The 23,360-nt window shown below is 40.6% G+C and overlaps 1 protein-coding gene across 11 annotated transcripts in view; it reads left to right on the top strand.

Annotated features, from left to right (window-relative positions):
- RPS6KC1 (ribosomal protein S6 kinase C1) overlaps nucleotides 1-20,712 on the top strand; it is a 93,358-nt gene extending 72,646 nt beyond the window's left edge. For 10 of the 11 annotated variants that reach the window (XM_030034847.2, XM_030034848.1, XM_030034850.1 and 7 more), the window contains 5 exons: nucleotides 248-1,825; nucleotides 2,097-2,186; nucleotides 14,027-14,109; nucleotides 14,826-14,921; nucleotides 18,067-20,712. In XM_030034847.2, the coding sequence (XP_029890707.1) occupies nucleotides 248-1,825; nucleotides 2,097-2,186; nucleotides 14,027-14,109; nucleotides 14,826-14,921; nucleotides 18,067-18,177 (1,958 nt within the window). In that variant the 3' untranslated portion in view covers nucleotides 18,178-20,712. The remainder of the gene's footprint in view (nucleotides 1-247; nucleotides 1,826-2,096; nucleotides 2,187-14,026; nucleotides 14,110-14,825; nucleotides 14,922-18,066) is intronic. The other variant, XM_030034849.2, reaches the window with a different exon arrangement.
- The last annotated feature ends 2,648 nt before the right edge of the window (nucleotides 20,713-23,360 follow it).

The raw sequence follows: 23,360 nt of genomic DNA, 5'->3' as shown, positions 1-23,360 counted from the left end.
AAAAAAAAAAAAAGCTTAATCTCAGATGCAGCTCTTTAAATATTTATGTGTTAATACAAATCTGCTTGAAAAGCAAGTTGTGGTCCCTGTAATTATTTCCTCCTGAGGTAGCAGATCCAACTTGCTCTGTGGGCATAAGGAGGTCGTGTATTGTGACAATGAGGGTGTTTGCCTGCTTCATAATGAAACTGATTTTGTTTTGAGTGAAATTAAGAGATTCCCCCCCCTCCCCGGTCTTTTCTTACAGGAGGAAAACTGTGGTCTTATGTGAGTAAGTTCTTAAACAGAAGTCCTGAAGAGAGCTTTGAAATTCCTGAAACCAGAACGTCTAGTTCAACTAAAATTTACCTGGAGCAGCCAACACCAAGTCCTAAAGAAATCGGTAGCAGCACTGATTCCAGAGAAAGCTATGGGGAGAGCATGCTGAAGGTGGTCCCTCTGAAGAGCAGCCTAACGCCAAGCTCTCAGGATGACAGCAGCAACCAGGAAGATGGCCAAGAGAGTTCGAAGTGGATGGACTCAGGATCCAGCTCAGAAGAAGAGTGCACTACTAGTTATTTGACATTATGCAATGAATATGGGCAAGAAAAAATTGATTCTGGCTCTCTAAATGAGGAACCGGTGGTTAAACTGGAGAACGAAGGTCTAAATACCAAAGAGAGAAGTTGCTTACAGAAATGCAGTGACGTTGGCAGTGATAGCTTCACCTCTCAGATTGCATCTCAGGAACGAAAGCTTTTCATTGATGATGCTGAGTTGGAAATAGCTAGCCCTACTAGGATATTGGACTCATTAACTAAATCAAAGAACAGCCCCATGGAACTCTTCAGGATAGACAGCAAAGATAGCACTAGTGAGCTCCTGGGGCTTGATTTTGGAGAAAAATTGTATAACCTGAAATCGGAACCTTTGAAGCCATTGTTTTCTGTCCCAGATGATGACAGAAGCTTGGATGCCCTAGAGAACAAAATGGGTGTGAGAGCTCATGACACCATAAGCAGGGGTTCAAACGACTCTGTGCCAGTTATCTCCTTTAAGGATGCTGCTTTTGATGATGTAAATAGCGTTGATGAAGGAAGGCCTGATCTCCTCATAAACTTACCTGGTATGTCTGATGAAACAGAAGAGGCAGCAGTGTCAAGGCCAACAAAGTTTACAAAAACTGATAGGGACATGTTGGAAGTAAAGTTATTAGAAACACCTGATGTCTTACAATTAAATAATTCTGCAGAGCCGTGCAAAGCATTCGATCAAGAGCCACATTATGTGGCACCAGAAGTGGGTGACCCTTCCTGCAAGGAAGCAAATGGACAAAGTGGTGTCACTCAGGGAGCTCTTGGGACCCTCTTTACATCTGACCAAGAGGTAGGTAGTTCAGAAGACAGGGCTCTGTTTCAAGGGCTTGGAGCCTGCTCCTTAAACCTGACAAGCAAAGAAGAAAGTTTATTTGTTTCCAACCCACTCTCAGGTGCCCAAGATGTTAGCTTGGATGAAGACATGTTAAGAAATGAAGCAGTGTTGCTGTTTTCCGATCAAACTGAAGACTTTCAGAAAGAGAGAACAGACCCGGCTTTGTTACCAGGAGCTGAAAGTAAAGAGACAGCACCAAAGAGGGAAGACAAAATAGTGGTAGCAGGGGAGAAGGAAATACATCAAATTTTTCAGGACCTCGACGAAAGATTAGCGATAACCTCCAGGTTTTATATCCCAGAGGATTGCATTCAAAGATGGGCAGCTGAAATGGTTGTAGCCCTTGATGCTTTACATAGAGAAGGAATTGTGTGCCGCGATTTGAACCCAAACAACATCTTATTGAATGATAGAGGTCAGGAACTTTTGCAAATGCATTTCTTTTTATTCGCTGTTGCTTCCAATTAACTGAGTAGGCGTTTTATCTTGTAATTAGTATCTTCATTTCCTGTCTAGAGCTTCATTATCAGTGCAGCAAATTCACCCCCAGTAATAGCTTCTAGTACTTAATGATGCCATTATTCTTAATGATACTGTTTTTAGCTACAAAAGGAGTAATTACAGTTCACTTCTGCAGAAAATGGAAGGGAAAAATGTTTTGATTTCTCCTGTCGTTTTGTTTTTAGGACACATTCAGCTAACGTATTTTAGCAGGTGGAGGGAGGTTGAAGATTCCTGTGACAACGATGCCATAGAGAGAATGTACTGTGCCCCAGGTTAGAGCAATCACCTACAATGTTTCACTTGGAAAGTAGATTAGCAGCTTTCATTTTCTCACGGAGCCTCTACAGCATAGAGCTTGAGATCATGCAATATCTGAATTTTCTTTGCTTTTTCCTGAATGTTTTAAAAAGCTAGAAGGCTCATAACTGCTTTATTGTTGAACTGTGGTGGTGTTTGTTACATAATTTCTATAAAGTGTAATTGTATTGAATGTCTTGTTTAAGCAAATTTAAGGAATGTTTTGTTTTCTTGCAGTTATTTGCTATGTGTGAGTACATCTTGATAACTGAAAAGAGCAAATAAGGGAAAGGGCAGACTGAAAAGATGACACTAAGAGCCTTAAAAATACAAAAATTTATACATGCAAAGAACATGGGGGGGGGAAAAAAAAACCTGTAGTAGTTTGAAAAATACAACCCTAATAGGCTCAGAGATGCTTCTGACATTTTTGATGAGCTACAGTGGGCTTTGAAATAGTTTAGAGAGCTCTTTTCTTAGAACTGCTTTCATCAATCATGAGGGTGATAAAATCAATATCTCTTGGGTTTCTGTAGCAAGGATGGCACTTGAAACCAAGCCCTCCCTCTTTTCCTTTTTCCAGTTTATTTTCTGCTAATATAGTGGTCGAATGGTAGTGACAGCCAAAAATCAGGTGTTTTATTTCATATTTTAAAAATTTCATAGCTAGCTTAAAAAAACTACTTCTAGAGTTGAAATGACTATTGGGAGGCTATTCAGATTTTCAGTTTCTCTTTTTTATTCTGAATTTGAAATGCCAACATACTCTTTCTGCTGAGCGTGTGGTCTGGCTAGGCAGTGCAACTTGGCATGCAGGTAGTCCTTAAGCTCAGAGTCTGTAAATGTCCTCAGAAAAATTTAGAATAAGAATTACCAGCAATGGAAGTTCTGAACTTAATTTGCCATCAGGTGTTTATTCTGTGACTTAGTCCTGCAATACAGTAAGGAACTGTTCTCTGTGAATAAAGGTGGTAGGATATCAACAAAAATTTGAATGCCAGCCTCTTGAGATAAATAGTAAATAAAATATTTTCTATCCTGGAGCAAGTCAAAAGGGCAGGTATTACAGAAAGGAATTATTTTTACCTATCAAAGCAAACCCAACACCTTTGTTCTACCTTCACCCCACTTTATTTCAAGAACAAGAAAATTGGGGAATCCCAGCAATTCTTATCGTTGTTAAATAGAAACGTGTCCTGGTTGCCAACGTGCATGACATCCTGTTAGAAAGAGGCGTTTTCCTGCCTCCCTAACCCAGCCTCGAACAAAGCGCTCCCTAGTTGAGTAGTAGCAAAGATGGAAGTGCAGCCTTTTCCCACCCTGTCATCATTAATGAGCTGTGAAAGTCAAAGCTTAATTTTTCTGTATTTTAATGAGGATCCAAAGAGAGGCTTTTTTTGCCCCCTAAGCCCCAACCAGCCAACTCCTACAGTAATTAAGTGTTTAGGGAGCAGTTGAAATAATATTTAGAAGTCCCCAAATGCAAGAATAAAGTTTTCTGCACCATCATTATTTCCACCTCACAGCACAGGTGTGGTATCCATCTGGGCTTTGCTTGGTTAAGTTGCCCTCTCCTCTCCACCCTCTCTGCCCTACCCCAAGCTGCAGTTTGCTTTGTGTGTCTGTAACTGGTGAGCTACAAGATGAAGATTTGCAAATGCAAATATTAGATATATGCAAGATGGCTGAATTGATACTGCTCTATGATTCTTAACCTTTCGTATTTCTTGATTTTAGTGTTATCTCTGCAAAACATACTCTTATTTTAGTGTAGCTATTTCATGCTGATTTTTGCATAGGAGAGTAATACTTGGTATAACTTAGCAGTACAAAATGTATGTTGGAGGCAAGTGCCATTCTATTCTGAGCAATGATTTAATACCTGTACCTTCAATACTGGTATGTACCTGAGTCCAAAGCAGCTTTCTTAGGGCTACTGCTGCTAGTAAATCTTGCTGTAGAACTTTTGATCAATATTAAACAAATAATCATGTTAGTGGGCTTTCTTTAGGCTCTGATGTTACAGGAACCCCCCCCCCCCAAAACCTTATTTGGATGATTATTTTTCATTTTAAGGAGTGTACCATGTCCCTGGAACCCATGTCTCCCCTTTATGATGATAGCATTGCTCTTCAAGTTGCTTCTTGGAATAAGGATTTTGAAATTATACTTGTGCTTCAGTTCAGTACACTGAGAGAAATTGGCAAGTTTGGTCTTTTTGGTGTTGTGTTTTTTTTTTTTTTTTATTTATTCTTTTTAAGTTGCTTTTTAAAATGGATTGTAAATGTTTCTCATAGCTTGCTTTTTTCCTGCTGAAGGAAGGGCTGCAGTTTTGTAGAGGTGAACAAGTGATCTTCACAAAATTTCATCAGGTCTTAAAATTTCTTATCGTAATACAACACAGTGACTAAATAAAGTGACTAAAAGTGGGTCTTTATCTTGTTTTGAATTTTCCTGGTGTTTCCAGTATTGTGTGCTGTGTTGCTCTACTTCTGGGTACTCAGCCTTCCCTCTCCTTTTCTCTCCTAACTGAAGGACACAGTGAAACTTGGCTTGCAAAATTTTGTCTCCATGTGTTCAGCTTGGTGTGTGTTTTCATCAGAGTTCAGGATAGAACAGGATTTGGATATGATAACTTGTATGTTATGTGAATTCAACATTTTGTTATTTAAATGCACTTGTTAAAAGTAGGCAAGAAAGGGAAGATGTCTTTATCAAAACACTGTCTTTTAGGGTCTGGCATTGGAGACAGAGAACAGATGATGAGTCTTGGGATGCAGCTCTTTTTCTGCATTAATTTTTGAGGAGCAAATTTTGGAGGCAGAAAAAGGAGAGGATGAATATGAAATTTAAACAGATTGCAGGATATCTTCAATTTAAAATAGGTGATAAATTGTATTGCAGACTTATGTGAAAGATGTAAAAAAGTGTTTGAAACAATTTTATCCTTTTAACTGGTAAGGTTTCAGGTGCTACTTTTTTACAGCACAAGTTATAAAGTGCTTAGCAGTGAAGCACCTGAGGACATATTTAAATTTTAAGTTGCTTTATTGGTTAACGGAAAACATGGAGTCTAAATTCTACAATTTCTATATATCAGAATCTAATTCCTGGAGGGGCTGGGATAATAATGTATTAATGTTGAAGCTTTTCAGACCCCGGGGAGAATAAAGGTCCGACTATGTGGACCTTGCTTACAGGATCTAGGATTTTGTATTTGAGGCTTTCAGTACCCCAGGTTGTAACCTTGTATTAAAGCAATGCAAGGTAGTATTGGTACAGAAACAGTGATCAAATCCTGGCCATGATGAATAGCAAGGACTTGCTCGGCTCTTGTTAGCCTACAAAAAGCAGAGAAGCAATGTGACTGCGTGTGTAGAAGAGATTATGCACTGTATATATAAAATAATAGAACAAATGCAAACATTATAAATGGAGAAGTGTCAAAAAGATGAGGGAAGAGATAATTTTAAAAGCTGCATACCAGTCCCTGCTAGCAATATAATTAATTTTGTATGAAATAGCAATTGTCATTTTATATCGTGCATAAATTAAAAGCAGGGCTCAATCTGTTGCAAGAAGTGGCACTTCTCCACTGTTGACGGCAGGTGGCATTGTACCATTAATGGATTTTGCTATTGCACTTGCTGGCTCTAATTTGCCTAACTTCACGTAAGAACTGGAGACGGAAGATGCATTTATTTGTAATGATTTGCATATCAAGAATTGTACTCGCAAGCTCAGAGTCGTGGTGTGTTATAGTGCTGTTGAATCTGTTGGTAAAGCTGGATAACTCTCTTTAGTCCTGCGTAGTTCTACTCAGTAAAAAAAAAAGTTCACGCTGAACCAACTACTGCAACAACAAAGCTATCTGCAGATGCTTGAAAGTAGCGCCTGTGCTATACTTTGATTAATGGCCAAACTAAATCTTTGCTGTTCACCTATGATAAGTCAAATGTTGTTTCTCTAACCCACAAGGGAAATGATGGATTATAAATCATCCCCTATAAGCTCAACACCACTTCAAGTAAAACTGTGAGGGTTTTAGCCAAGAATAACCTATTTGCTTTTAAAGAAGAAATTAAAGCACTTGTAACTGAGAATTTCTGCTGCGTTAATACGGTTAAGCTGACAAATGTGAGGTTCATGTGGGGTTTTTCCTTTAACTTTCCTCCTCTTTATAGTAATTTTGTTTTCTGAATGTTTTAAAGTGTGCTAAGCAGCTGATGTCTGAATACAAAGTTATTAGCAGATCAGATGAGAGTGATTCACTTCTGTTTAAACAGCCCTTTGCTCTCCATGCCCCCTGAGAACTCTTATCACATATTTGTCCAAAAAACCCCACAAAAACTAACAAAAAATCCCTCGCATTATCCACCTGCCTGGTGACTGATAGTATCAGCAATGTATCTTTTTATCTCTTGGTTAATGTGCCTTGGTATTCTGAAGGGGGGAAAATTCCAGTAACAGATTCAATTTACACAGACAGAAACTTGAGCAAATGCCAGCCTAGCAGGGGGGCCATTATTCTGCTCTATAAATAAGTTTAAAAAAGAAACAAACACACACACAAACCTGTGAATCAACATGTTTTGGTCTAATTGAGGGAAAAGCAAGATAGATGAATTTTGAAATGCAAATGATCACCTTCTGTTATTTAAGTATCAGTTTTGCCAACTTTGTGATCTTAAGTATAAAGAGTTGTTACCTTTTAAATGGAGTAATAATTATATTCCATTCTTGATAGTCATGATTTTTAAAATCAAATTGTTAACTTTTTAAAAAAAGCCCCTTCATAGTATCCTTAATACCTGGGAGAAAGACAAAATTGTCTATAGCCACAGCCCAGTCAAGATTGTCTTCAACTACAACAGGTTAAGTTGAGGATTTACTCATAAAGAGAAACTTTTAGGTACTTTTTCGATCTAACCTGTGAAGTGTCAGGTTGTAGAAGCGGCTTGCTGGTCTAACATCTTGCGTAAATACGATGTGTGAATGAGATGTTTTATTTACACTCTCAGAGTTCTTGTTCCAGCAGCGGGGATGCGTTCTGTCGCATCCCTGTAGTGTTTTCAGAGGACAAGATTTCAGAACTGGGCTGCCTTTGGAGTCTTTTTTCTTTCTTGTCCAAACAATGAGTTTTCACCAGACTGTGTTTGCTAAAAACTGGAGATTTGCTTGCTGAGATCATAAAGCCAAAGGGAGCTTAGCTGCACAGAAAATGTAAGGAAGAAACTGGCCATCAGTAATGCATCATATTATTCTGATGCTTTCATAAGCTGTGTGCTATAATCAAGCCTTATTTACACAAACTAGCCTTCACAGAAGCCCGCATGCAAATATATGGTATATTTGGTTTTATTTAACCTGCTACTAATTGTACACAATACAAAACCTAAGCAAAAAGAAGGCTTTGTGGGTAAAGGATTTTGTTCCAAACATGACCAAAATGTTTCAATGTAAACCTGATTTTTATACTCCCAAATGAAGATGTCACTTCTACTTTTAGACAATTGAAAATACAGATGCAAAGTGCAGCTGATAACCTAAAACATATGGCATGAAAATAAAAATTGCTAGGTTGCTATTATTAGCCTGTATGCTATAATTTTTATTTACTGCAAAAGGAAAAAATGGTTTGCCTCTGTTTACCAAATAGATATTTGGTGCTGGAAAACCTGCATATTATTTGCGTATGTGTTTTTCAGTAGGAGTTTGCAGGCACTCATTAAATCTGCTATTCTGTATTATAGTAATTTAATTTGAGTAGATTGTTTAAGAAGCAAAATAACTGTGGTAGATTAAAGTGCCATTGACCCTGAGAGGTGTCGAGGGGTGGGCTGGTCTCGTGGTTATAGTGTTAGACTGGACTTCCTAGATTTTATCTGTGACTGTGTCCTAGCTTTTTGTTTGACATTAATGTCTCAGTATAATCCTCAAAAGGAAAGGAAAAAACAGGGCAGGTGAATGAGCTTTAAGCAGCAAAGACAGAAGCATGGGCTAGCTTGATTTGAAAAGGCCTGGCAATAGGAAAGAGGACTAAGGATTTGCATGAAAAATATATGGCTGGTGTGAATGATGAGGAAAGGTCTGGAGCTGCAGAAAAAGTACTGGTTATTGTGAAGCTGGGAGTAACAACTTTACAACCACCATTTGGAGTGGTACAGCTCTCCAAAGACACCTGAGTGTCCCACAGAAAACAACGGCAACTGACTGCTCCCAAAATAGCAATGTCATGAATGTGGAGTAGGTAATTGAAAGCATAGGTTTGGGGAGAGAATCAGGTATTTTCTGAAAATAGTTTGATGTGGTTTGGCATTCAGGCTTGTTGTAAGTACACTACATGTTTCAGGTGAAGCACGTGCACTTGTGGTTTTTCATAGACTCTGTAACTAGAATAAGCAGTAAGATGGGCTGAAGCTGTTCATTTGTAAAAATCTGATATTTTAGTCTGGCTGACATAAAAGCCAGGTAATAACTCTGGAAGAAACTGTAATTTACCTGTGTGGTGTGGTGGTTTTTGGTTTTTATTTATTTTATTTTTTAATTTTTTAAATTATTACAGATGGGGCTAAACCTTGAAGAAGATAGGATAGAAAATGCCTTTTGAAAATAAATGGAGCTAGTTGAAACGTTAATTAGTGTCTGCTTTGTTTTGATAACAGAGCAGTAAAAAGTTTCTTTGTCTCTTTTGTCACCTGATTATTTTAGAGGAAGTTTTAATTCCATCTTGGGCTGCTAAAAGGAAGAAAGAACACAGTTTCCTCTACTAATTTTTTTGTCTTTTAGTAACATGAGGAAATTTCTTCCGAAGAGGAACATAGATGCTCATATGTTTTTGAATGCCTTTAAGATGAAACTTCCTATTTTCATACTCCATTTGATCTTGGCAGATGTTCATTGGACTTGCCTCACTACTTTATTGTTTAAAGACCATGATAAACTTTTTTTACTTAACTGTAGATGGTTCAATACTGTGTTTTATAAATTGCCAAAGCATTTTAGGCAAAGCATTATGGCCAGATTGCTTGTGTGATGTGTTATTTAGCGACTGTATCTTATGATATCTTGGCTGACTGAGTCTGCCTAGAGTAAATTAGCTTGGACTCATTTTACTTGGTTCTCTGCAAATGCTTCTTTACATATATAGATATTAAAATAAGATAAAATAGTAAGCTTTTAAAATTAAATGAGTGTAAGGTAAATAGAATTTCTGAAGCGACTCTAATGGTTTTTCGTGCAATACTGTTTATCTTAATGGCCACAGAAGGGAAAAACATTGTGTCTGATGTTTTCAGGATGTTGGACAAGTCCATTTCCTCCTGAACGGTTTCAGACACCTGATGGTAGTTCAGATGGGTCTCCTTGTTTTCTTAGTGCAGAAACGATACTTGAAGTTATGCTGTTTCTGCTTGAAACCTGGGGTAAGAAAAGGGGCCTCCTCAGGTTTTGAAATTCTTATCAATCCACCAACAGTCAAATGGTTCCTGTCTTAATTCTAGGAAAACCACCTCAAGGCAAAGCCATTCTTAACTCTTAGGTGTTTGGAGAAGCAGTACTTCCACCTAGAGCCTATTTTCTTGTGCGCTGACTTCAGATGCATTTTTTTGGATGTTACAGTTTATCCTACAAAGTTTTTGATCGAGTTTTTGTTCTTGGTGATTCGCAAGCCATCTGGCCTGAGTTGTACAGTGAATGTCTACGTCCACCTTTAAGCCTGGCTTCTTTTATGTTAACTAGTCTTTATGTGTGCTGGTTGGGAGGCCTTATTGTCAGCCCTGGAGGAAACTCTGGGAGAAAATGTTTGAGGTGTAGGTAGTAAAAACCTTTGAAATCCTTTAACATGAAGGCTGTATTTCAGGTTAAGGTGCTGTAGAAAGAATGAGAACATCAGCCTTGGTGTTAAGGTTAATAACTTTATCAACGTTGTATGTTCAAGAGAGGTGAAGTTCTGCTTTTTTACTTTAGAACTGGCACTTCTGTTTAAAAATACAGAGCGTTGTCAGCTATGTATCCCTTATCAGGAAGTAAGGTATTACTGTGTATAATGCAACTATTGAGATAAGTGTGGAAACCATAAAGAAATGGGCTTTCAGTTGAGACCAGCTGCTCTAGGAGGAGGACAGTGCAGGGTAGTGAAGGTGTTTACCTGTACCATCTGTCTCCATCTGAACCTGATAACGTTTTACAAATCTCCTTCCCTTCAGTTACCCCAATGGCTTCTGTTGAAATTGCTTCTGTGCAGGAACTTGGCATTGCTGTCGACATGTGCTACTTGGGTGCAAGATGTTGTATGGGCGTGCATCGGGAAGGGAGAAAGAAGAAAGCTCTCACTTTTAATGAAGTTGCAGTAAAGTTGGAAGAGCTACTGATTTTTTTCACCCTGCTTATTTATTTATCTGATTTAAAAGGATTTTTGTACTTGAGAATGATATGAATATTTTTTTCTGCAAATTTGGTACTGCTAGTCCTAGAAACACCAACACCGTGCACATGTGTGTGCATGTTTATGTTTGTACAAATGTGGACAAAGTCCTTGATTTCAAGGTTCATGAAGTAAAGAATTGGCACAAATATCCCCATGTTATTCACTTAAGCTTATGGGTCGCTACCGTTTATTGTCTAAATTACTTTGCTGATGGATTGAGATGAAAATGTTTTCTTAGTGAAGGCAGATATTGTAGTTCAGATTTATTGCAATATTAAAGCTTTAAAAAAAGCATATGCCCTGTGTGGTATATTACATTAGCTAGCTACTCTGTATCACTTGAAAGCATTTAATAATCTATAGTTTCTAAATTTTCCCATGATGTGTAGTCAAGATAAAATGCAGTAATATTGATGTGATATCCTGAACTTATTATGATCAGCATACTGCATCAGTGCATCAGAAGTAATGTGACTTGTTTGAAGTAAGGGAATGTAAACAACACCTGTTTATTTGTAGTATTCACAGTGAATTTTTTCTTTTTTTTTTTTTTTAAAGGAAAATATTTATTTTAATCTGAAGTAAGGAAACTTTTGGACCTAGGGAAAGCAGCAAGAAAGCAGACATTGGGTAATTAATGGGAGAAAAGTTGAGCTAAAATTTAGTTTTTGTAAAAAAGGATACTTGGATGTTGCCCGCAGCTGAGTTTTCTGTTTTCTGTTCTGTGTTGGTTCAGATGACTTATCATGCACTTTCTGCTGTGTGCATGAGAACCCAGCCAGAGCCCTTCAGTCCAGGGAGAAATCTATGTTACTTGACTGTTCTCAGTTTATCCCACTTGTGTCATTTTGGTCACGGTCAAAAGTGGATGGAAGAGTTCAGTGCTGTTCTCTTATGAGAGATCTGCAGTGACATTTGTTTTGACTTGGCATATATTGAAAATGTTCTTATAGTTGAAAATACAAGCTTGGATTTTGGAGAAGTGGACTTTAGTTTACCTTTTGACTCTTACTCTGTGTCCATTTTCTTCATCAGTGAAGTAATTGAGGTTACATCAACTTCCCATAACGAACAATATGGGATTCTGTGAAAGAAGGCAGTGTAACCTTGGTGCTTCGAAGAACTGGATCAGCATCTGTGACTGTCAACATAAAAGGAAATGATACCAAAACTCAGAAATTAATTTTTCATAATATTTCATTTCCCTGTGCTCAGAATGATGGTTTTTTTTCACCTTTAGAATATTTTTTTTCATATTGGGCTGTAACTCAAGAGGCCCATCCCCCTGAATGTCTTTGGGGAACAAAGGGTTATCTCCTTTTGTGGCATTATTCTAAAATTTAAGATGTGTCAATATGGGAAAGTTAATGGTAGTGTAGGAACTGAGAATGTAGTTGTCAATCTTTATTAACTCTTGGCTTTACTGGTCTTATTCTGGAATAAGTGTGAAATTTAATTTAAAAATAAAAATCTTCACTTGTTTGGAAGAAAGCTCTCAGTCTAGAATATCCACAGGATTAAAGCCACATGGGAAAGAAAACTCTGCTCTAAAGAAGCCTAAAGTATTTGGTTTTAGATTTTACTTTCCATTCATGACATCTTGTTTTTGAATGTACATGATTGGAACATACAGCACTAGGAAATCACAATCAGACTGGAAAGGCATTTCCATTCAGTAGGTTTCACTGAGAGATGCTATGAAAACCTGTCACCAGCTGGTTCATGTGGAAAGGCCCAAGTTTGGGTTTTTTGTTTTCCTTTATTAAAAGACGGTTACCTAGAAGGTCTGCCTTTCTGAAGGGATGTAAAATTAAATTGCAAGAACAGATTTTGATTTTTACCCAAATTCTCTCAATTTACCATAATTTCAACTTTATCTGGATGCTTGCCTGGGATCTTAAAACGTTTTAAAAATGCATGTAGTTATGCTGATACAGTTCCTTATGTGGCTGCCATTATATCTGTGTAAAAGTTTCTCGATGCTGATAGAAGTATTAATCTGTAAAGAATGGAATAAATTCTAATGTGTGGCACCCTTATAGTGATGTATTGGGCATTCAAACGCCATTAACTGTAATCAACTTTTCAATGTGAGGGATGTCCTACCTAAAGAAACAATGTCTGAGCCATCCTTCCCTGTTGCTCTTGCAACAGCAACCTCAGCCTAGTCCTATAAGGTGTTGAGCGTCTTCCAGCTTGTGTGGCAGCTGCCCGAGGGGGCAGCCCTCTGCACGTCCCCGTGCTCAGCGTGTGTGTGCATCTCTGCAGCTGGGGAGGTCTGGGGCTACTGCCTTCCTTTCTCTGACCCTGGAGTGTGACTCATCTTAGTTCTCCTTGGCCATGCTCATGCTAAGCTCCATAAAATGATGAGCAAGATTTTTCAAACATGCCGCAATGCTTTTCACAGCAACGACTATGTGACTATATGCTAATTGTTGTCCTCTGCTGGGAAGCTGGTGTGGCTTTTGCCACCAAAGCTATTTTAGTGCAGCTTCTGCATTTTTTTGACAGTCAAAATGAAGATTTCATCTTCATTGCAATCTGTTTTTCTGCCTGTTTTAGAGCAGACAGTGTGGTGCGTTTGTATTTAATAATTTTTGTAGTTTAAAGCCTGAGTCAGTGAAGGCCAAGTTTTCTGCATGCATCATGCTATTGAATATGTGAATGTGTATGGCGAGGGACTCTGTAAGTCCCATCTCACCTCTCTGCTGTCTCTTGTGCATGGACAGCAATAAGAGTGTTGGGTGCTGGCTGGATGCTGGGGAAAACAACTTTTCGTACCTAGGTACAGTTTGGGCTGAGCTGCAGCAATACACAGTTGCTGGCTGTGGTTAGGCTATGTGAAGTAGATGTAGCATCTTTATCTGGTTCCCAACAGACAAGAGAGAATTGTGAAAAGCGTCCCATGGTGATCCCAGCAAAGGGTGTAGGTTAGCCATGAGACAAATCCTGCCCTCTAAGACAAAATTAAGGCATGCAGTAGGCTATTATAACCTCCCTTTTGTTGCATTTATGGATGCATCAGGCCACTCTGGTCAGTCCAGCTCTTCTGACCAGGGTAAATTCTCTAAGTACGTTTTGCTTTACTGTATGTCACTGTCTGGTTTTAGTCCAGTATAGAAGAATCCAAACTGTAATGCCTACAAGTCTTGAAAATGCCTATGTATGCACGGAAAAGGCAAATTATGCATGAAACGTATAGTGTTGCTGTGTTTGAACAATGCAGTCTGTAGGTGGCTAAAGGGCTAACTAAATTGCAGGCATAATGAAAGCTCTGTGGTATTTAGTATATGTTCTGTCAGCATTAAACAGTCACCTTGTAAATATATGTTAATTTTGAAGGTGTAACTGACCTTTTTAATATTAATTGAAATGTCTCTTGTTTAGAGGTTGGCGCTATTCTAGAAGAGACAGAAGCCTGTGACTGGTGGAGCCTGGGTGCCATTCTTTTTGAACTCCTCACTGGAAAGGTAGGGCTGGGGGCAAGTTACTTCATAAAACTGACCTCTTGGCCAGTAGTTTCTCACAAGTGGTATGCCCAGTCGTGATTTCCTTGCTTGTCTTTCTCAGATGTGCTTTGCTGACCTGAGTACCCTCAGTTTGCTTGGTCTGCATGGGACCAGAGAAACAAAATGTGCCCAAGCTTCAGCAGAACAACTTGATAAAGCCGTATCAAACTCAGGACTGAAAAAAGTAACCCAAAACGATGCTGCCCTCTTAACCACAGGGAAATCAAAGTTCTCTAACATTTCTTTTGTACATTTACAAAACTTTTGCCCAAATACTTTCAGTATTATGTCCCAGGACAGTGTAGGAGCCATAAGTTGCTCTTACACATTGGTTCGGTATTTTGAGACAAAGAGTGCTCAGCCAAATCAAACTGGTGATTAGTTGACAGTTCTGCATGAAGAAAGCAAAGTCCACCAAATTCCCAGACTCTTCAAGTTTGAGCAATAGAGTACCAGCACTAAGACATAAATGTTCTAAAACCATATCTCCAGAGGGACATCAGTGCCTGTAGACATTCCTCCCAGAATCAGTACTTCATACTAGAATGCACTGAAATTTTAGCTGTGTGTGTTAATTTGCATGTGTACTAGGAGATAATCCAACACTAGAATTTTGTAATTAATAAATGTATCTGCCTGCCTTGATATTTTTTTTTAATTATTGTTTTTTCCTCCAGACTCTGGTTGAATGCCATCCATCAGGAATAAACACTCATACTTCTTTGAGTATACCAGACCACGTATCAAAGGAGGCCAGATCACTGATTCAGCAGGTATTTGTTTTCTATAGGTACATGTGTAGACTGGACAAATACTTAATCCACCTAAGTTGTTCTGGTGCAGGAAATGTAAAAAACAGAAAGCTACTGATAGGAATGTGGATGGGTCTTTTGTCAGCACTGATGAATTTTGCCCAGCTGTCTTGTTGCATCTGGAAACTTTGACTTCTGCTGCCAGGTGTCTCTGTAGAAAACTGGAGTGCTTTGCCATTTCTTCAAAGAACAAGGTTGGTCAATGCTGACTGCTTTGGAAACACCTGCTGGTGATGCATGAACATTTTAGGAATTCTGTCCTAAATGTTCATGGAAACATTTGTCATGAATTGAATTAAACTAAAAAATGTTGATGCCAATTCAGCAAGATAGCTCTAAGTACTATAAAACCTGTAACACGCTGATCAGAAGTTATGACCTTGCTGTGGTTGAAAATCTGTAGTTGTCGTCCAGGAAATCATCTGGATGCCATTTGTTAAGAAAAGTACTTTAAATTGTGAATACAATGAGTTTTGTAATAAGAACATAACTCATAGGTTGGACAAAAGGCAGAGTAGGAAACCTTAAAATATAGACAATCTTCCAGACTGATACACCGTTTTCAAACTAATGGGAATAATATTGACTGCTGGGATTTATTTACTCTTAGCTTTAGGTAGTCATGACTGAAAGAATAAACTTGTAGTACAGGGTCTTGAATTTCAAGTAATGCTATCTTCCTTCTAGTTAATTTTGACCTAACTGAGGAAGTGGAGCCTGGATGTGACCTATTCCACTTGAGCAGAATAAGTGATATATGTGAACCGTGGTGTTTGGCTTTGAAGAGTATCTTGCTAGTGGATGCATAAATAATGACATCACTTAAATATAGATTTGAACAGAGCAGAGTGGAAAAAATAGTTCTTGAAGAAAACGAAGGAAAGAGGTTTTGAAAATTTAGTGAGTCAAAAGACCCAGTAAGAGATAGATTTCTGTGCCATTAATGTGAAATAATTAATGGAAATGGAACTAGATGTTTGGACCTCCTGTTTTGACTAGGTGACACGAAGTCACTGAAGGTGAAAGCATGTGTGTCTGTGTTTCTGGCAAAGGTAGAAAGGGAAGTGACTAAAGAAAAATCCCATTTTTGTATAATCTGCATGTATATTGTTAGATGGTAGCAAATTGTTACCCTCACCCACAGGTGCTACAGGACTCAAATGGCTAAGGGAAAGCAAAACCACACTTGATGAAAGGAATTCCTCCCATTAAGACTAGAAGTGAAGACAAATGAAGTCGTCCAGTCCACTTCTCCCTGCCAATGTAGGATTGTTCTTCACTGCAGACTAATGTATTGCCTATTTTTAAATATGCCAAAGAGTGGCTCTTTTGCCACTTGCGGTTTAAGTGGCAAATATATCTCTGCCACTTGCAGATATATTACAAGGCCATATCTGTTCAGAGAACAGTCACCCCAGTGCCTGTTACATTAAGCCTTGTAGTGTAGGGTGGTGACTTATCTGGTGGAGGTTCGGCTATATGAGCTAGTAAATCACATTTTTGTTGTGTGACTATCCAAGGAAGCTGCCATTCATTGTTGAGGAAGCCTTGTCAGGAAAAGGAAGAAAGCTCTCTTGGCATGGATAGCAATTTGTCATTGCGACTTTCCTTCCCCCCACTGCCAAGGGTAAACAGGTCAAAGCATCACAGAATAACTGTGATCAATGTTCAGCTATACAGAAAACTGTGTCAGATGTTGTCTCCTGCTGTGGCTTCCAGTGCAGGTGATTTCGTTGTAAACACCTCCTTCATTTAGCCAGCTTCTAAGAAAACAGAGATCTGTTTATTTCTCATGAAAGATGAAGTTGTTGTTTTTATGTTGGTTTGGTATTTTGCACCCAGTATTTTTTTCAGGCACCTCCAGGCTTTACTACCAACAAAATATGCAACATGGCTTTTCAATAGGTATCTATTGCAGTTTTTGTTGCATCTGCTTTCTAAGATTAAAGTTCTTCTGGAAGGACAAACTCCAGAAAATAAGTGTCCATGCTTACTTTCCCCCTACTGGTGCTGGTTGCATTTCAACAGAAGGCAGAGACACCCTGGCTGCATCTGTTTCTGCTGGCTTGTAGAAGATACCAGAGCAGCACTATTCACTGTCACTGAGCTACCTTTACTATGTGACATTATGACTGCAAATAGCAGAGCCATCTTAAAATGTGTAAATTCCTATGTTTATGGATGTAGACTCACTTAGATGTTGAGTGCATTAAGATATGAATGCACATTGTTCCAAGTGACAACTGGGAGAAGTTATCCTATTAGCTGTTGCAGAAAAAGCAAGAAAGAAATCATGCCTTTGTACTGGCTGTAATTGAATAGAGTATAAACAGTTCTCTAAACCTGCAAAATATTTTTGTGTGTCTTTATTAGTCTCTTTGGAGTATTACCTTTGCATTCCCTTTTATATGGATTGGTATCTTTAAACAGATGTAAATATTGTGATTTCCTTTTCACATGAATTCAGCATGTGATGTACAACTAAAAAGCAAATGAAGTGCTGAATTTTAGGAAATTTCCATGAAGCCATTGCACTGTTTTGTTTCTTTCACTGGGATTTTGATTTTTCAGTTTTAGTCCGTTTGTAGGACTCTTTAAAACTTTTTTTTTTTAAATAGAGAACTGGCTGTAATGTACTGGTATTTTAGGACCAACTCACAATTTATGAAAGAGAAAGTTACAGACCACTGTCCCCAAAGTAGCCATAACGCAGTGGTGTGAGCAAAGGTTAACATGAAGCAAATGCAGTGTCTAGAGTTCTACCGATGCAGGCTCTGGCTGCTGCTCTCTTTTTTTTAAAATGAGGTTACACTTAAAATGAAGTCCCAATGTGCAGTGCTTCAGGGAATTGCATGCTGTGATCAGTAGTCTCTGAAGACTGTAATACTGAGACTTGAGAATACTTTCCTCTCAAGGAAAGGAGAGTCTTCTTCCATTTACTGGATTTTAGGAATTTCAAGTATGCTTTTGCACTCTTGAAAGTAATTCATAGAGCAGGAAAACGGTAGGATGTCCTTTACCTTAGACCTTTCTGGAACTTTTAAGCAGTTGTTTTTGTTCTTACTCACTGAATCATATATATATATATTTTTCCTTTTATATCAAGCTTTTGCAGTTTAATCCTGCGGAGCGTCTTGGTGCTGGCGTTGCTGGTGTTGAAGACATCAAATCTCATCCATTTTTTGCCCTTATAGAATGGGCAGATCTGCTGAGATGAGAGATGCGTGCCCTCTGAACAAACTCAGGTCAAGTGGACAAGTTTCTCTGGCACAGAAGCACCCTGACTTGCTTTCTTTCGATGTCCCAAACCATTTGGATGTGATGACTAAAGGATGCTGGAGCAATCAGGCCAAAAGTGAACACTTTTAACAAGAATCACTGGTTGTACAGGGTGCTAGCTTATTTTTATTGCAACTGGCTGCTATGTGTGTGTAAGTCTTTTCACCAAAGGGTGGTTTGTGATGAAACTCCTGGACAGCATGTTTAGCACTGCCAGCTTGTCGACTAAGTAGAAACAGGAATGTGCTCCTGGTGCTTTGTCTGATGATGGAAGTGTCTGTAGACTGTGCCAGTTGAAAGTATCTTTTATAGTGTCAGTAGACCATTTTCCTATGCTAAGTGCAGCTTTGGGGGAGCAGGGGGAGGAAGGAGCAAATAATTTATTAATGGTATATGCTGAATAAAATACTAAAATGCTTTATGCAAAAGTTGACACGTTAAAAATAATATATACATTAAAAATTAAGAAAGCTGTTGCATAATACTGTGGAATGTGTCTTGAAAATGGCATATCATTTCCCACTGTGGAAAGAGCATATAAAAGGCAAATAATACTGTCAAATGTTGTACTTTGTTGGCTGGCAATGTCTGTTTAAAACTAGACTCTGTTGTATTTGATGAGCTACATGTTAAAGTCACTACAGAAAGGGAAATCTTCTTTTCCTCAGCTGGATAAACACTTCTTTAGCACTCTAATAAGGAGCAAGAATACATAATGCTAAATAAATGTATAGATTAAAATAGGAAAAATTCTTCTCATCACTGCAGCCACCACTTATCATGTAATGAACTTTGCTTCCTCCAAGTGTCCTATTTTTAGCTGCTACTTCAGGAAAAAACCTTTCTGCTCATGCTCTTCTGCTTGAGGAAGCTTCTGAACTCTCCTGTTTGTTAATAGTCTTAATAAATCAAAGAAAGCCTTCACCCACTCGTCTGCTTGAACAGGAAGAAGCCTGGGATTTGCTCATGCCAAATGACTAAGTGACATCTCTGAGCAAACCCTAGTGGGTAAGACTTGGGCATGAGCCAATTAGCTGACCTGTTTGTTTGTTAGAAAGGTCTGGAGAATGGGAGAAGAATACAAGACATGCAGAATATTTTGCTGTGCGCTGCTGTTGGTGCTAAGCAGCCATGCTTGTATGGGTTCCTGACGTACAAATGCTGTACGCTGTGATGCTTTTACAGATTATGGATCTGTGGGGTTTTTCCTAAATGTTCACTTCGCTCTCGCTATTTTTTTTTTTTTTTTTTTTTTTGTTCCTTTTTCTTCCTCTCCCCAGCTTTATCCGGAGAACAAAGGGCAAATTCCTTTGGGAAAGTGAGGTGACAGCAATGATTATTGAATTTACAACTCAAAAAAAAAAAAAAAGTATCCCTCCATTTGTATTTTAGCAGTGTATTTTATGGGCACTCCCAAAAGTGCATCTGCACAGTCTCCATCTGTTAGACACCAGGTCGGTGTATTCAAATAAAGTGGAAAAGGAAAATGCTTCACTTAAACAAAGGAAATCTGGAAACTTTTTTTTCCTTTTTAAATTATTCCACTCCACTCTTTTTTTCTTTCTTCCCTTTCTTGTGATCACCAGGCCAGCAGAGGGGCTGTAACAACACTGCAGGTTGTAACCAGGTCACTAGTATCACTGCCTATGGAGTGCTGTCCAAGATTACATCACTCTCAGAAACCGTGTTTCAACCTACCACCCTCTGGCTTCATAACAGGAACTCCCTCAGGTGAGCCACAGGAACAACTTCCTGTGCCGAGCGGGTCGGAAATCTCTGATGCGGAGACCAAGCTGATCCAGAGCTTCCTTCCAGCACTGCCCTGGCTGTGACTTTTGAGAGAGGGCTCATTGCTCAAGGGAAGACTCCCTTCCCTCGGCCACCTGACTCCATCCCTGGGGCTCTCTAGCCCAACCACGAGATAATGTCGTTGCCCACGTTGATCTGTCCCCTTGCATTTGCCTGGTGATAACTGTAAAGAAAAATATTTTCTATGTTACTTTAAAATGCTCTCTTGTTCAGGTTGTGCCCGTGTGCCGGTTGCAAGTAGATGCAGGATACAATAGCACAGGAGCACAAGTTGGTTTCTGTGAGCAGCAGAAGGAAAACGCTGTTCTAGCAGAAACCAGATGACCAGTCACTCTCACTGCAAACATTTGGTTTAGTTAATGACACAGAAGTATTCCTTTTTCAAGTATGTTAGTAGTGAGGAAATCTAGATCATGGAGACTAGAAGGAATGGGGCACTTGGTGAGATGTCTTGCCAGAAATGAGACTTTGAGATTCTATAGGTGTTTGTAACCTTACCACTGACTCAGATAACGGTTTTGCTAAAGGAAGCACAGTCTGGAATTAACTGCACAAAAAAAATCCTGCTTCTATCTTTTTTTTTTTTCCCCTTCCTTTACACATGTATTATGTTGTATTGATGTTTACATGTATTCCTTTAATAAACAAAACATTTCAAGCCTAATTCAGACCTTGGGTTTCTGAACTTTGCATTTAGTTCTTGAAGACAATCCTTCCTACCTAATTGATGCTTCTTGTCCTTGGCTTTTATGACTTGAAGTGTTCTAGATATCTTCTTTTTGGCACTGCTTATGAAGCCCTGTGGTGCACATCTCTCTTTTGCTGACTTAAGTAGTCCATTCCACCTTCCTTCTGTTATACCTAATGGCTGATAGCAAAACAAATCAGTGCCGTTTTGTTCACAGGAATTAGTGAGAGTCTATGTAAAACACAGTAAAATAAACCTATAGATTTTCCTGTTCTCCTGTGGGTATTCAGGTAAGGCAGATAACGCACTTAAGACATCTCAGAGGGGTAATTCATTGCACCCTGTTGAACCACACTCGTAACGTTTTTTGTGTCCTACTAAGAGAAACTGGGAGACAAAATGTTTGAAGGCTTGCACTGGGTAGAATTGCTGTGAGGTGAGCCAGGGCCCCTGCCAGACCTACGGAAGAAATTGCATCTCATGAAATACAAGGGGCATAACTTTGTTCGCTTTTAATGGCTGTATTCACAGCTTCTGTGCTTGTAGCACAGCTCCTATATCTCCTGTGAAAATCACCTCTCAGACAGCAGTCACTGTCACGCTGACTCTCGGCGCACCTTTGGGATGCTGAGTCGGCAGGGTTACCTGTGCCAGAACATCCACCCGGCTCCTCTCTCCAGTGCTAAACCTGTTCCTTGGTGTGTCCCCGCAGCGAAGGGCACTGGGATGAAGAAGGCTGGGGAGGTCAGCCTTCTCTAAATGAAGCACTCAGCATAACAAGGTACAGGGAAGTGCGAAGTAAACCACCACGGGAATTTTTTTTTTTTTTTTTTTTTTTTTTTTGTGAGTGTGGTGTCATTTGTTTTCTCAAGGACACTGAGTAGGAAGCTGGAGAAACAGAAACTTCCTCTCTGGTGAGATTTATGGTAGGGATTTTAGCAATAAAATGAAAAAGTACATTTGTTGATTTCTTCAGGTTTGTGCTTTCTGCGTGGGCTTTACTGTGAGCTGAACTCTGTGGTGCCCAGCTGCTGCACGGCCCTGCACTCTGCATGAGGGGGCCTTTACCTGGGTCCCAGCACATGCCGGTGAGCCAGCCTGCGGCCCCGTCTGTCCATGGCTAAGCACCCCAAAGTCCTCTTCCAGTCAGCAGCATCTGCGGCTGAGGAGCACCTCTTGCTGCTGGCCCTCAGCTCTGTGTGTCTTCCGAGCCGCACATAGCTTTCAAATCGGAGCCCCACAGCTTTTTGTAGGGTCTAAGAAGTTGCGCGGACAGGATTTCTGTGTGTTTCTGCAGCAGTGGCCTGTTAAATGCTGCCTTTTCCCTTGCCTCAGCAGCTCGCTGCCTCGGGACTGCCTGTCCTTGCTGCACGGTGTCCTTGGGGTACAGTCAGAGATGCCGCTGGAGCGGCCCTTTGCGCGACCAGTGCCTCATTTCCTTCTGCCACGCTTCTGCCTAGCAGCCTCCTGCGCGGTGTGGGCAGGACCTCCCGCGGGCCCTCGCCCTGCAGCGGTACGTGGCACCATGTCTGTTAACGGTCCTCGTTTAGTGTGTACCCACCGACAAGTGGCAGGCTGAGGCGTAGCTAGGACGAGACCAGGCCTGGGGCTTTGGCCACCCTGAGTGCCTGAGGGCTTTCTGTGTGATCTCCCCTCCAGGGCTGGACCCCGTGAGGGTGTCACACCGCGGTGCTGCGGGAGGACGAGCGCCTCGGCAGAGGCGCGAGGCTGGGGCGCAGCTCCTGCTTAGGTGAATGCGTGTGGGTCGAGGGGGCGGGATGGGGGAGCGAGGGACTTGGCTGAACAGCAGCAGGGACGCCGGCAGCCGCAGTGGAGGCACGCGGCGTGCGTCAGGGGCTCAGGCAGCCCCCGGGACAGGGTGCCTTCTGCGGCTTCAGCTGCGGTTTGGGAAGGGGTGGTAGAGCCAACTCCCAGAGGGGGAACAGGACTTGCTTAAAAGGTGCTGAGCAGCTGCTGCTGGCAGCAGTGGTTTAGACTGGCAGCACACGGCCGTCTCCTGCGCCGCGGGGCCGGTGGAGGGCTGGTTGCTGCCTGAGCCATCTGCAGGAGCAGAGCCGGGGAGCACTGGCCTGAGGGTGAGATGTCCTCAAGAAAATCCCAACTTCTGGGTCGCAAAGGGGTGGAAGCGGTCCCACCTCCTGCTAGTGCTGTGCGGTGAAATCTGCGCCCCTGCTGCTGGGCAGAGGAGGCTAATCGGGGCACAGCAGAGAGGATGCTCCAGATTCCCGGCAGCAGGTGACAGCTTAACGCGCTGCCGCAACAGGACCTCACTGCCTCTTGGCAGACCAGAGACTGTCCTTCTCCAAAGGCAGCTCTGTCTCCATCTTCTTGGCCCAGGGACCCATCAGGAGGGATTAGAGCTGCTGCTGGAGGGCTGCAGTGGCACCGTGACGGGCAGGAGGGCTGGGGAAGTGTGCAACGCTGGGCAGCGGGGAATTAGCGTCCTCTTGGGAAGGCTGTGGGTGGTTGCCTTGATGCTTCACTGCTGAGATCCTAAGGTTGGCAAGTTTGGGAAAAGTCCTTCTGGGGGCAATAAGCTAGATGAGCCAACTGGCAAGTGGTGGAGCTGGATAAAGATGGGCCAGCCAGGGAAAGAGCAGATG

This window comes from Aquila chrysaetos, chromosome 13, assembly GCF_900496995.4.
Source record: "Aquila chrysaetos chrysaetos chromosome 13, bAquChr1.4, whole genome shotgun sequence".
Classification (NCBI taxonomy): Eukaryota; Metazoa; Chordata; class Aves; order Accipitriformes; family Accipitridae; genus Aquila; species Aquila chrysaetos.
Note: the sequence above shows the minus strand (reverse complement) of the source record. Positions and strands in the feature narration are given on the sequence as shown.